At 43.1% G+C, this 12,553-nt stretch overlaps 1 protein-coding gene across 1 annotated transcript; it reads left to right on the forward strand.

Annotated features, from left to right (window-relative positions):
- The first annotated feature begins 640 nt into the window (after positions 1-640).
- On the forward strand, positions 641-12,138 carry TSEN15 (TSEN15 tRNA splicing endonuclease subunit). The gene is made up of 3 exons (XM_010282130.1): positions 641-716; positions 1,952-2,087; positions 11,934-12,138. The coding sequence occupies exons 1-3, from the start codon at positions 644-646 to the stop codon at positions 12,136-12,138; spliced, it is 414 nt and encodes a 137-aa protein (XP_010280432.1). The 5' UTR covers positions 641-643.
- Positions 12,139-12,553: the final 415 nt, after the last annotated feature.

The following is a 12,553-nucleotide window of genomic DNA, read 5'->3' on the forward strand; positions in this document are numbered from 1 at the left end:
CCTCGGGGCCGGGGCCCACGCAGGCGGTCACGGGCGCCCCGAGGCCGAGGGGCCGGTGAGGGGCGGGTGTCCCCCCCGAGAAGGGGTGCTGGAGGAGGAGACCGTCATATAACGTGTTTCCTGACCTTGGACCTGCTGAGGGGGCTCGTCTCCTGGCCCGAGAGCCGGTGGGGTGGTTGGGGAATGCCGGCTTTAGCAGGGGAGGGGGTTATAAATGCTGCAATCGCCAAACTTTTGAGTCCATCTTAATTTTTGGTGTACTGAAAACACGGAGGTATTTAATTTGGCCGTCATCTTATGTTGATGTACTGCAGCAAAAATAGGTAAAATTCATAGCCCTTCTTCACAAAGCTAGATTTGTTCCAGAAATAGTTGTGATTCCTCATTTATTTGTTTATTTGGCGTGCTTTCTTAAGCTCCAGAATAGGGGGAATGTGGAAAAAAGAGCTCTTAAGACACCGTCAGAAAACAAATCCTGCTTTTTAATTGCCTCTTGGTCCTTAAAACTGGTTTCAGACTTCAGTGGCTTAGATAGCTGTACAGATTCTGTACAGATTCTGGGTTATATTAAGAACCTGTGCGTTCTTAATATAACATCTGCTTTCCTTCACCAACGTTACTTTTTGGGTTTCAGTTCACAGAAATGATGTCTCTTGATATATCTGACAGCGCTCAAATCTATGCTGCGTTTGTGGTCTACCTGGATCTCTTAGAAGGTAATTCAGTGAAGGGACTGGATAAATATCTCAACAAATGTATTTGCCCTTAGGTGCTATTAAAGTTTGTGCACTAGCAGGTGCCTTCCTACAAAGTCCTTGGTGTTCTTTTTGAAAGTTAATGCCGTGATGGCTACCTAAGAAACAGATGGTATTTTGGCACTGGAGGTTTCTATCCTGTGCCTACCTGGAGCCTTTACAAAGATGAGGGCCCATTTTGTCCTGCAGTTACAGGTGCAGGTGTTCCAGGGCAAAGACACTTGGCATGGAAAAAAAAGCAAGAGAGGAGTAGGGGAAGGAAAAGGAACATAGACAGGTGAAGTTACAAGTTCAGTGGTTGTGGTGGTAATAGAGTCCTTGTTTGTAAATTTATGTCAAAGTTACTGATTACCATTTAGCAAATGGCTGATGTGTGCCAGTCTGATTAGGATGCTGTTTTCTGGAAAGGGCAGGATTGCTGAAGGAAAGAAGATAATTTGGAGGTTTGGTGGCAATAATTACGACAAATGCAGTGTAGTCTTCTGCTGTCTTCTGAGTGGAGCAGAGTTATGTGATATATAAACTTCTGCCTGCGATTCTCCCAAGCTGGCTTTATTGGAAAGGGACTGTGCGTAGGTAGGCAGACAGCCTAATAAAAAGACTTCACTTTCCCTTGGAGGCTGGTGGTTCTCAAGGTCAAGGAAGGGAGGGAATTTACAGGCCAGAAAGCACTGTGTCTGTTGTTATTATACCTCTGAAGAAAATACCTTAATAGGTTTTAAGAGAAGGCTCTTGTAGTTCTGCAATGAAAATTTTTAGCCTTATCCTCTCAAGCAGAAGGGAAGAACTGTGTATCATTAATAATCATGCTTTTAGCACCTGCTCCTGCACAGTTTGGGGTACTGATGAAGTTCAAATTTGGATTGCTATGCTGCAGATGACAAAGATATTTTTTGTCGTCTTTTTGCCTTTTTGAAACAAAGCTTTGTCAGACAGATCCCTGTTCACCATCAGTCACTGTAGCTCTGGAGTCAGCAGACTGGTACTGTGCCCGGCGGGGTTTTTTTAACAGGATTGTTTCTCAGGAAGGGGATCTTGACAGTTGAATGGGGTAGTTGTCTCTCATGGGAAAACTTTTGTGAGGAGAGGGAGGGAAAACAGAACGTAAGACATTAACTTAAATACCAAATTTGATTCAGTGACTAAAACTTGTGTTTTGTGTTCTGTTCCTTCTCATCGATGATGATCCTTTCTAGGGAGAAACTGGCATGAAGTGAAGCATGTCGGAGTAGCAGAACTGCAGCTCGTATGTTTACACGCACGTGAAAGAGAACAGGACAGTCTGCAAGTGATGGTGCCGGTACCTGTGCACATATCGTTAAGCCATGAGAGGTGAGGATGTGGTCAGTGTTTGGCTTGCCAGCTGTTTGTGCTGCTTTTTTGTAGTCTGGGAAATCTAGCAATGCTTTTTGCATCACTGGGTTTTAAAGTACCTAACTGGAAAGAAATACTCTTGGACCTGTCTTAAGAAGAAACTTTTTTTTAATTGTTGAATCTTATGGATAAGCCTGGTGTGTTTACTTTTTGTTTTGAAATTATAATATGGCTACTTTCAACCAGAAATTCCTCTTTCTTACCCAGAATCTAATGTGTGACTATCCCTTGAGCTGTGATTTTTTTTACTTACTTTCCTTACACATGCAAGACTAAGTAATTCTCAAGCAGAGGACAACACGGCTATGACTTTGTGATATTACAGATATTTGCAGCCTAGAGAAATTCCGTGTAACTAATTTGACAGTGTATTTTAACTGGCCCTTAGAGCAGCCTGAGCTGCACAGTGTGATTTACTCTCTGATAACAGCCACGTTCTCTTACGAATATTTGCCATTCTTTCCTATGATGTCTCTGAATGCCTGAGCTATTTCAGCTGCATCATATAGCAGTACATTTTCCAATTTCTTCTGTTCTTACTCTGGCTAGAAGTGTGTGCTCAGGGCTGGCTTTGCAGATCTTGCTGGTGTTTGCCATTTCCTCTGGCTCTGTTGGCAGCAGCCTGACACAGTAGTAGCTAGCTAATGAATTGCACTTAGCAGATGTGTGTGTGCCTGCACTCGAGGAATGACATTTCAGACATGCTATGGTTTTTGCTTTTTTTTAGATTTTACAAGTGACAGATAGGTCTCTTGCAAACAGACTTCCATCTTAATTCTGCTTTGTGTTTTCCTAAGAGAATGTCTTCAGAAGGAATTAATTCGTGAGGGGGAAGAAAATCACTTACTAGATATCGGTGGATTTGAGTACTATCTACTTGCTGAAAAACTTTCCATTTGCAAATATTGGTCAGTCACTCTTGTGGGCTTGGTCTTACAGGGAAATACAGTGTGATCTCCAGAACAGAGGAAAGCTGCTGAGAGGTCTGGCAGGATGAAATGCTGAGTGTCATTTGGCCTCTCTGCAGGAAGCAGGTCGCTGTGTGTGTGTGTGAAAGGGACGCACTGCTATTCACAGTTCAAACTAGCTTTTAGGTGGGAAAAGAAGGCAGCAAATTAGGATATAGGATCTTTGAGAAATTATGCCTATGTGCTGAGTTGTTATGCTTGTTTAATGTAGTAGGTTTCCACCTAGGTTGGAAACTTTGATTCCTGGTGTTGGATCACTGCCAGCAGCTATGTTCTAATGGGCTTTTAATGACGGTGAGATGCTGCGCTGCATGTATGTCCTATCTTTTACTATTTCATTGGGGCTTTTCATTTGGAGCCTCTGAACTTGTTTGTACTGTGGTGATACTGTTTGCTCTGCTTCTGGCACCAGTGCGGATGGAATCCATTTCTGGAAGGATGTGTGTTAGAGAAGCAAAGAGTGAATGTGTCACATTGATTAAAAGTACGGTTTGTGACTAGGATTTGCTACAGAGCAACTACATAGAGCGTATTGTCACTAAAATGAACTGAATAGCGAGCTGTAATGCTGGGTGAGCCCATGAAAGCCTGTATGTGCTCGATACCCATAGATGCTGTTAGGCAGGAAGATCATATACGCTTGTATTTGCGTTATTGAATGTGCACGTGCACATGCGTGCTTGGAATTTCATTAGCAGGTCACCACTGATCAGATAGGCCTGGTCTGTCTTCGTAGAGAAAGGACAGCATCAACTCCTCAGCTCCTTTGCTGGAGGGAAAAACAGGGGGTATAGACAGTAACTGTAGCTCAAAGTTGTGTAGTGTAGATGGAGGCCATTAAAAAGACATCCTACAGAAGGAGTTTGAAGCAGAATTACAGTACTATTGCCTCTTCGTTCTGTCAGTGATGAATATTTTATTATTGTGATTGTTGATAGCGGGAGGCTTGTCAGGTATCTGATGTCTTAAGTGGTATTTTCTCACTTGGCTTAGCAAGCTATAGGCAGACAGGGAAGCTTTTGAACTTAGCTACTTTGACATTTTATTCAAAGCGGTGCTGTGGGTTTTTGGGTTGCCTGCTAAAGGTAAAGGAAGAGGTATGAGTACAAGTGAATGCAGCTCATTTAATGTTGAAAATAAGCCATTGGAGGGGTTTGGGAAGGTGAAAATGTTCTGTCCTCGTTGCTGGGGCTGGAAGTGTGCTAACTGCAAAAGCAGCTAGCAAATGGCAGCATTTATGGGCAGCATGTCCTTGCTTAACCAAGTAAGGCCTGCATAGGGGCTGCAGGGGTGGTTTTCCTCTCAAAAGCCGCTTCAGCCAAGTTCTGCCTTCCCGGGTGTCTCATGAAGATTCCTGCTTAGCCAACACTCAGAGGAGTGTGTCCTTATAAGGCTGTAGTAAAGTTACTGTGGAAATTACCAGCAAGACACCTAAGCAAACGATAAACGTGAACACCCTACAAAAAAATAATCCGCTCGGTGATTTTTAGCCTATTACAAGATTTCATCATGTTCAGTTTATGGATGACAGTTAACTGCTTAAGGCAAAAGCTGTTCTGCTTACTAAGCTCACTGTCCACTTCAACAAGCAACTTGATGGAAGCTGATTGTCCCGCCCTGCCAGCGTAAGGCTGCACGGTAACTCACTGAATCGCAAAGTTATGGGGTCTGGAGCACAGTGACCACCACTGTAAATGGTAGTTCCATGCAGCCTAAGAAATGGCCTCATGCTGTGCGTGCGTGCTCTTAAAATGAAGATTGCTGAATCTTCTGTGAGTAAAGACCTGGAGAATGAGATGCAACTTTTGTCTTAGACTGCTCTCTCAACCACACAGAGCTGTCTGAGGTTTGGAGAACCTTGTGTTTGTACTCCTTTGAATTTAGCAGTGATTCATACTTGCAGGAGGAATTTGTCGGTCCATTGGCTGGGGTACGTTTGCTGTTCACTACTGCAGACGTCTTGGTGCACACCAAGTACATAATTGTCAGTGCATTCCAGAATTGTGGCTCCCCAAAGGGGATGAAGCAGTTAAATACAGGTAGTCCTGCTTCAAAGCTGGCAGAAATGACTTACATAAACTATGCTCAGCAAGCCTAGGAGAGCTCACAGTGTTGACAGATGGATTTTCTAGATAGCGTTGAAAGCCTTGATCCTTCCAAGGACCAGGGAGTTAGGTGCTGGAAATAATGGAATTATGCACTGTCAGTCCTAGACAAATAACATGGTCTAAGCAAAATGTTACTAATAAACTGTCAGGTTAAATGATATGTCATTGTCCTCTTTGGTTTTTGTATGCAAGTGTTGGAAATGAAGGATGAAGTCAGTTGCCTGAGGTTATGGAGACTGCAGAGTTTGATTTAGGCTGAGGGAAAGGGTTATTTTGTTAAAGTGGTAACTTAATTTTGAAAAAAAAATACATAAATGTTTCATTTTAAAGCTGATAGGCATCCTTAGAAGGAAATCTGAGGACTGGAGGCAATGTATCCTTTTCTAAATGTATATAGTCTGTGAAATAGGTCTTCTAATCGGAAGTGTTTTTGCTTGTAAGAAGCACTGTTATTTTAAATGCACTGGAAGTGTGACATGCTTTTTATCTTGCATCCTCTTCACAGTTTTGTCAGTAGTTCTTTTGCTATTAGCATTATTTGAGTTTACTCATACAGTAAATCACACGTTGAAAATGCAATTAATGGCTTCTAAATACAAACTCTTTATTACTGGTTTAAAAGTGATTGATGTGGCTCATACAACTGAGTTAGTTGTGCAGTACTGTGATTGAATGTCCTGTAGTTGGTATATCTTGTAGAACTTTGCTGAATTCTGATTCTTCCCTTTTGCATAATTTGTCGTTTTCTTTTTTCAACTTCCATGGAAAAAAGGACTTTATATTCCTTGGGTTTTCAGTTCCTTGTCCTGACCAGTGAGGCAGGTGGTGTTTTCTTTGGTTTTATTTTTCTTTTTCCCATTACAAAAACATGAGTTTCTTCTAGCATCCCATGTTCCTGTAGTTTGGAAGCAAATCCCAAGATACAGTGGTGTCTGTTTACACCTCCCACCACCATCATGTGCTTCTTCCCATATATTTCAAGGCACTAAGTTAATAGTGCTGCCTGCCCTGCAGCTAGGTCTGGAGCAGCGCTCCTGATGGGGAGCCATGCTGCCCTGTTTTTGTAGTGCTGGCTAAATTCAAGGTGTTGTCCTTTATGGGAGGTTTCCTCTGGCTTGATTCTCTTGTCACAGGGCTTATCTGAACAAGTCTGGTACAATGGCGCACTCCGCTGCACAGAGTGGTATCTCTGTATCGCTACAGAGACCAACTTGTGTTGACTTTCCAGCCCTGCCTTGCATGGAGGGGAGGGAGCTGTTCGGGCTGGCCAAGCCTGCAATGAATTATTCATCCAAGTATAAAGGGCAGATTGAAAGCCTTTGGCTTTTATGGTAGGGAAGGCAGTAGTTCCATTTCAGCTCAATGGAGCACTATGCAATCTCCAGAAAACTACTCTGAGCTTTCAGTGTTTCCGCTGCTTCTCAGAGGTAATTGCCTGGGACATATCACTGAAATACTCTTTTGTTCATCACAAAACTGTCTGCCCATGTTATCTTTCCTTTATGGTTCTGTTCTTTTTTAGGTTTTGGACAGTCAATTAAAACCTCAAGCTACAGTTGTCTGACGTTCACTATCCATATACCTGTTTGTTTCTCTGGAGCGAAAAGGGCAATCTTATTTTGTTAGGAGCAGTTCATTAGGAAATATGGTACAGATTTCTAATGTGTGTTGAAGGCCTACCTAGTACGGAAGTCTTTTGTTACTAAAAAATTCAGATGGGGGAAAGATGGAAAATTCCCCTCTTTTCTTTGGGTGGATTTATATGGATCTCTTTGTTTTGTTGTTGGGTTTTGCTTTTAAACTGTTAATTGCAACAGTAATAGAAAACCAGGTAAGTTCACCGTCTCCGTTTAGTTTGAGTGCAGCAGTAAAGGCAGATGCAGGATGACATTTATAGTGCTGTTACCTTAGATGCAGTGGTCCTTGCATGATGTTACGTTGGTTAAACCAGCTCTTATGTCTAATTCTCTGGTAGAAAAAAAGAAATCCCTGCTGCCTGTCATTTGTAGGTATCTAGAAAGCCTTTTCTAAAGCCCGTTTTCTGATGCAAAGGCCTTCAGAAATTCCAGCTCTTATTTTTGTATAGTAGTGTCTCCTTCAGATGTTTGAGATTAAATCCTTTTCATCTCCAGCAATGTGACGTGAACATGAGGTTCCTTCCTAGGTGGAAACTGTGGGCTTCATCCTACTTGCATTTAGCTTCATGGGAGCAGATCCTAGCTGGCAGTGAACATGCAGACACCATCAGTTTTTAAAGATGGTTTCCAAGCTATTCTGAAAACTTTGTACTGTATGATCTGCAACAGAGGAGAATTCTTATTAAAAAATATATTTAGTCTTATTCTATTGATGGGACTTAAATAAAACTTTCCAGTGTTTCTTGTGGTGTCTGTATTCCCCTAGCTTACGTATATTGTTTTCCTTTCACAATGCCTTTGTTCGAGACATACTTTTTTGTGTGGGAAACATAAAGCTTCAGTGCTGCCTCTTTTAACATTCAGTGGCTTTTCATGGGGAGAGGGAGAGAAAGGAGAGAAGTGGTTGCAGGATATTTTAACTCATAGACTTCCCACTCTGTGTGCAGCAGCATGCATGCTTGATAGTTCTGTGAGCTCCCTTGGGGCTCTAGATGCCTCTTTTTTTTTTTTTTTTTTTACCAGGTAGTCATTTGGGATAAATCCCAAGCAGCAGCATGTATAAGGTTAACTGTCCCCGATATTCCTAGCCAGGCTGAGCCTGTGGATGAGCATGTCTGAGGCGATGAACAAGGCTGGGCCTGTGGATGAACGTGTACTGAGTTGATTGAGTGCTGTGCTGTACAGTGTCCTTCAGGAGACGACAAAGTGAAATGGTGCATTCTTCCAACACAGGCTTTACTTGAGACGTGAAAACATGCTAAGCTTTTATTCAGATGCTGCAGAACAATATTAACTGTTTCTCAGCTGCATCTTTTCTCATGTTAAGTCTCTGCATTCTGCTTAAAACTTGATGTCTAGCCAGTGGCGTGGACATACCTGAATGCCTGTTGAAAAGGAGGAACCAGGTAGAGCCAGTCCATGCCAAATGCTTGACACCACAGCTTTTGTGGGGTTCACGCTGTTGGAGCACGGCCTGTAAAGGCTGGGGCACCAAAACTGGAGTCATTGTGGACCCCTTGGTATCAATGGGAACAACGTTTTGCAGAGTGTGTTCTAACACACTTGTGACTCACGAGGAAAAGGCTGGTCAGATGCTGGTGAATGGAGGTTATCAAGACTGTTGGCAGAGTATGCCAGAGTACTGGATGTATTGAATTCCTCTGTTCCAGAGGCTTCTAATATTTGACACTTGCAGAAACATTAATCGATTTTTACTTGGATGAAAAGCCATCTTTTTTAACTGGCATCACTTGTATGGTGTAGCAGATGTACTGGTCATTATGGAGCTTCTCTGTAGCCATTAACTGAGTAAATGAAGTCAGCTAGCTCTGTTGGGGGGTGGTGTTACATACGGGCTTCTTGTTTAGGACTTAATTTTTGTCATAGAATGTAGCTGTCGTGTGAGATGGGCAGCCTACAGGGCTGTATTTCTTGAAATAAAGGTTTCTTGCCTTGTTTAGCAGGTCAAACACACGTTGCTTTGAATTTCAGAAGGCCAGGAACAATTCTTGCTTCCCCCTGCCAATAGACAGTCTTAGATTCATCAAAAGGATTTAAAAAAACTATAACTTCCCTGCAATATTTCATCTTTCTGTTTGTGGCAGGTAGCAAGTGCAGTGAAATCTGCACAAACCCAGATGTTCTCTGACTCCTCCTTTGAAATGTCTGCTGCTGCAGAGAAACTTTGTGAACATGCTGGATGCAGAGGCTAACAGTGATGCCTTCAGGGGAGGAGAGGAGACACAGGCGTCTGATACAGACTTCCTGAATTCCGAAGCTTATTCTTTTAAAAGATACCCTCTCACTCATCTGCAGATGTGCTGCATTGCATTATGACTAGTTGTGGTATGCATGAATGAGAGCTCTTGTTTTGGGGCTGCCTGGGTTGAGAAAAAGGGGAAGAGGAGACTCTCGCCTTTGCAGTTGTAATTCTTTATGGTGATAGAAGCCGGTTCCCCATGTGCAGTAGAAAGCTCTGTGGACAGAGGTGTTAGCAGATCATCCTGAGGCAATGGCATGTCTTTGTGCTCTTTACATAAAGCCTGAAACTCGGTCTCCTGGAAAGTAAGTCAGGGATGCGAAGAAATGTCATTAATCTGCTGTCAGGACCTGGCCACTTCTGGGATTGTGGTGCATCTTCTAAGTGCTAAGTGGGGGGGAAATAAAGGTTCAGATGTCTGTGCTTGACAGTCTAAGAAGAAATCATGAGTGATGGGAAATCTAGACATAAGGCCTCACTGTTAGATCCATCCCCCTAACAGACTAGGGAGAGAAATGGTGACACTTACTAAAGAAAATACGAAGCAGCTTCTGCTCTGGCTGACAGGTGGATACAGGCCACTGCCTGAGTCTGCTTCCAGGTATGGGACTGTCCACGCTCAACACAAGTTTGGTTTCTTTGGGTCCCAAAATATCTCTCCAAGGTAGTTGTGCCCTTTTATTTGGCTTTTTATTCTGTCTATTTCACATTCCTAGGAGAGAGAGAGATTAACCTCCACACCTTCATAAAAGCCATGGGTAGTTCTTTCCTCACTGGGTCTCTGCCAGTAGCCTGGCCTCCCCATTGACGACTTATTCAGAGCTTCCTCCAGACACGAGCTACTGAGATGCGACAAGCAGACTCTTGCTCTGTGCGTGTGTAGCATGTCTGGAAGGACATCTGGAATACTTTCCCAGGCCCTCATCACCCGCCAGAGCTATGGCAAGACATGGTGGTGCTGGAGGTACCCCTAAAGAGGGGCTGGAAGTGACAAGAGCAGAAGGTGCCCAGCATCAGCAGAGAGGTGCAGCGCTTCGCTGCTGTGCCTTAGCCATTCAGTTCGTTTGTCCTTGCTTACTGCAGTCCTGGTGCCTGCTTGTACACCTGTGATTCACTTGGTACTTACTGGTGCAACTCCAGCAGGCACGTGGCCCCTTGTGCTCGCAAGTGCTTTCGCTGGAAGGCCTTGCCATATTTGAGGCGTTGCTCAAACATGGGAATGCATTTCTTTCTTGCTGCAGAGCACCTCCAGCTATGAAATGGCTACAGCTTTGGAAGGCAGGCTTGTGTTCATGCTCTCCTTGACACCCGTGGTGCATTTAGTATTCCCACAGCAACGCCCGGAAGCTGAGGCACCTGCCAAGAAAATATGCAGACAGAACCAGTGCCAAGGTGGCAGGGAGCAGAGAAGTTAAAGTCACATTGCTTGAAATATGATTCTTTTTATAGGTGTCCCTCTTCCGCCGGTGGCGAATACGGTATCTCTTTTCTTGTTTTGTTCTCTTGTTAGGAAATGTGCTGATGGTAGGAGAACCCGAATATGGCTTTTCACAGCCACAGTATCTCTGTTGCATGAAATGACTGATTACATTGTATTGCCTTGCCTTGCATTATACATGGGCCAGCAGTGGAAGCAAAAGAAAAGGCACTACTGCATTTAGCCAAGTTGAATTATGAACAGTTCAGAACACAGATGGATACTTATGAGGGTCACGGGCTTAATAGCACAGGCTTTCCAGGCTGCTGCTTATTCTCTGCCACTTCCCATTTGGCTTTTATTAAGGGATCAAAGAGGTTTGGAAGGAAGATGATGATTAAAGTTTGAAAGCTGATGCATTTAGAAAGAGCCTTATTTTCAACTACAGTGCCCAGCTTCAGAAATGCATGTTTTCTGGTGAATGAGATGTCGGGACGCATGAAGCGAGGGGAGATTTTTCCCACTGCATAGCTGACCTCTCCCCAGAGCGTAACCTGTCCTGGCAATCCCAGATGAGCCCTCTTGCACCCCACCTTTAAGGAAAAGTGAAGGAGAAAGCTCCCTGTGGAAATGCTTGCTATGGGGATTGTTACTGTTCTGCCCCTGGGCGCTGCACGCCTTCCGTACGTGCTCCTCAGTCGGAACAGTAATACAAGGACTCCAGGAATCAGTGTTGTCCTCAGCTCTGAACTGAAAAGTAACTGGCATGTTATTCTTAAAGTAAACTGAACAGGAAAAATTGCATAACTTTGTCTCGAGTTTTTAAGGGAGACATTATTTATGCTGACTGTCTTGAAGAAGAACATTAGTCTTGTGGCTTCTAGTCTAGACGGGGAGGTAGAGAAACCTGGCTTCGGTTCCTGGGTCTTCCACAGGCTGGCAGAGAACTGTAGCAAAGAGGCTTCAAGACTTAACTCTACGAATGGAACTAGTCTTAATTATTTTATTCTCTAATTGAACACCACGTGTTATTCAATTAGATAGATTTTTATTTTTTTAAATCTAATGAAAATAAGGCCTTTAGAGATTGCCATGCTGTGATTGTGGCAGTGGAAGGATGGTTGAGGCATGTGCACAGTAGTGTACCTAAGCAAAGCTTAGAAGCATATGTTGAGCCATTTCCAGCAGAGATGTATGTAACTGAGTATATTTTTATAAGATTCTTTGTTATTTGATTTTGTCCCTTGATTATGCACTTTGAATTTTTATTAGAACAGATTTTATATGCTTTTTAGTGAAGACAAATTTGCGGAATAAAACTAGGCTGAATAAAAATAGCAATGGTGCACTTCTACCTTTGTGCCATTGGTAGGTGGTTGTGGGTTCCTTTCTAACCGATTGTTTTCCCTTCTAGGATAAGAGAAATCATGAAGAAAGCCTCTCTTCCACAAGACGATCCTGACATCCCGCTGTCAGTTACCTTGGCCATAGTTGAGTCAGATTCCACAGTAGTCTACTATAAAGTGACTGATGGCTTTGTAATACCAGATCCTCCTGATGATACTGAAGATGTGGACAATAAACAGTGGAGAAAGAAAAGAAAGAAGCTTTTCAAATGATTAAGACAAAACAGACTGTTCCTGAACTACTGTCCTCAAACCTAAACAAATCCAGGAACTTACGTATGTAAATAAGTAGTGTGCTAAAGTCTGCCTTCTGCATATCAAGCATCTGTTCAGGGAGAATGGAGGCTTGTGCAGCTGCACTGTAATGAAATGCCATTTAAAGCACGGAACGGGTCATGCTTTTGGGACAGATTGCTCCTGATTAATAAATATGCTTGTGAGATGTTTCCAAAGCTAGTCTCTCCTTTATATCTGTTCAGGTACATAACAGAATAAACACATCCTTGCCCGTATTGTAAATATTGATTAAAGGTACATCTTAAGGGTTTCTGGCAGGAGTACAGATAGCAAGTTAAGGTCTTTGTAGTTTACAGAGCGTCTTTGTCTGAACACTGTCAGAAGCATTCCT

The sequence above is a fragment of the Phaethon lepturus genome, unplaced genomic scaffold, assembly GCF_000687285.1.
Source record: "Phaethon lepturus isolate BGI_N335 unplaced genomic scaffold, ASM68728v1 scaffold45792, whole genome shotgun sequence".
In the NCBI taxonomy this organism is placed as follows: Eukaryota; Metazoa; Chordata; class Aves; order Phaethontiformes; family Phaethontidae; genus Phaethon; species Phaethon lepturus.